Below are 2,089 nucleotides of genomic sequence, written 5' to 3'. Positions count from 1 at the left end.
TTTTTTTTTTTTTTTCAGCATAATTCCTAAATATATGTGCACTAGTTTGTGAGAGAAATAGGTTAAGTAAAGGTATTCTACACAATTATCACTGTGATGTCAGGTTGCTATGCTGGGGGAGAATATTGTTTACATTTGAGGGGCACTCGGTAAAGATGGGGTTAATGTATGTAAAGTGTAGAATATACCACTTTACTCTCAATTCATAATCCTAAAAAATTAGTGCAGCAGCTGGTTTTGCAGTAATTTTAACCAAAAGGCCTGCAGAGCAATATGAAGTTGAAAGTTGTGATAAGTTTGATAATAAAAGTCATGGTAACAGTTAAGGTTTAAACAGCCATCTTTTATAGTGAAAATAATATATACAAATAACAGAGCAAATAAATCTCAGAAACTTATCTTCCATCACAAAACTAAAAATAACAAGAGTCTTTGACACACAAGTGTCCGAGTCCAAAAAAATTTATTTATAAATTGTCATCCAATATCCTTTCCTACCCTTTAGTAAGCAAAACAATGACGCCCCTTTTTTTTTCTTTATTAATTTTAATAACAATTTCGGACACAGATGAAGGCCACAAAAAATTAGGTGAGCAAAGATAGAAGATTCGTATGATTTCATCAGCATACAACAAGAACTAGCAAAATCCATATATTTACTGCAAGCAGTGCAAATCTTCAAATAATCAGTATATGCATGTAATAAAGTCTTTACTTCTAATAGTACAATACATGAAAATTACTACCATTTTGACTTGAGTTCACTGTCTACTGCATATAACCATAATTGATGGATTCTCTGTTCTGTTACAGCATACAAAATGAAACTGGTTTAAAAGTATTCATAGTTAAGTAGAATGGGTAATTATTTTAAATGCATAGCATCAAGTTATTACCTGGGCTTCTGAAGTATTTGGCACTTAGGCAAAGGCAAATAAATTCCTCCAAACATATTATACACAGTATATATATATTTAATCATAATGTGAAGCATGGCTTCTGTCGCTCTTGCAGTTCCAACAAGCCCATTTTAAAGTTATATTCAGTTCTGTGAAAACAAAGCTAATTCTTCCCAAAAATATAGTACAAAGCCAATGCGTACACATTTACAAGTTATGTCACTCATCAATGGGTCAAATGCAATGTAAAATGACTACATAACAACACTAAACAACAAAGAAATATTCCATTCCTAAAAAAAAATGTTTCAAATGTCTGAAGCTGGTTGAAACTGTAAATTTCTTTCCACACACCAAAAAACAATTTTGCTGGCTTTTTCATGATGTGGATTGACTATTCTATAACAATAATGTCAGCAGTTAAAGTGGCGTGGTAACAAGTGATTCTGCAGCCAATGTGCTCTCTATGAATTACTGGTTGATAATATTCTAACCAGTTTTTCTTACATCTTGGACAAAAATCTTAAATTTTTTCATAACACTTAATTCTCAATCAAAAGGTTAAAATTTTCCCCAAGTTTTGCGGTCTTTTTAATGCACACTTAAGCTCAAACTTAACAGTGAAAAAATGTTTCCATATTTCAGAAAAGACGTGTGAAAAGCGATGAAAATATTGAAAGCCGGGCACTCCACGGGCAATCAGCTGATCCACAGTATGTAAACAAGAGCGGATTTTAGACCCAGAATCAAAGGCACCTAACAAAATAGCCTCTCAATCTGATCCTCAAATAACAGAATTTATGGCAGTACGTGAATTTCTGGTTACGAGCCTATACATGACAATAATTGTGACTTACGAAGCGAAAAGACGTTCCTCTGGAGAGCCATTCTGGTGGCCGTTCGCTGCACCGTCCTGCCCTCTGGTGGACGAGGAGAGAGCTGCGTTATTTTGACAACGTTTTAAAATCCTTATTTGTGTATTCTGAGCAATTATCACTTAATATTTTTGATTCCAAAAATATGTGTGTTCTGAGAAAGGAATAATTATATAAAATAATGCATTTCTATACGGATGTTACAATTCAGAGATTGGAGAGTACCTTTCAAAGAAAAATATCAGGATAGGATTTGGAATTTTACTGCTATATAATTGACGCAAATGGCGCTTCCTTATTTCAATTACATACTCA

At 33.3% G+C, this 2,089-nt stretch overlaps 1 protein-coding gene across 1 annotated transcript in view; it reads right to left on the bottom strand.

The window, feature by feature from the left end:
• Positions 1-1,882, bottom strand: part of LOC119592069 (NADH dehydrogenase [ubiquinone] 1 alpha subcomplex subunit 9, mitochondrial-like) — an 8,165-nt gene extending 6,283 nt beyond the window's left edge. Inside the window, exon 1 of the mRNA XM_037940880.1 lies at positions 1,757-1,882. Within this exon, the coding sequence (XP_037796808.1) occupies positions 1,757-1,787 (31 nt within the window). The 5' untranslated portion in view covers positions 1,788-1,882. The remainder of the gene's footprint in view (positions 1-1,756) is intronic.
• Positions 1,883-2,089: the final 207 nt, after the last annotated feature.

Source organism: Penaeus monodon, chromosome 29, assembly GCF_015228065.2.
Source record: "Penaeus monodon isolate SGIC_2016 chromosome 29, NSTDA_Pmon_1, whole genome shotgun sequence".
Taxonomy (NCBI): Eukaryota; Metazoa; Arthropoda; class Malacostraca; order Decapoda; family Penaeidae; genus Penaeus; species Penaeus monodon.
Note: the sequence above shows the minus strand (reverse complement) of the source record. Positions and strands in the feature narration are given on the sequence as shown.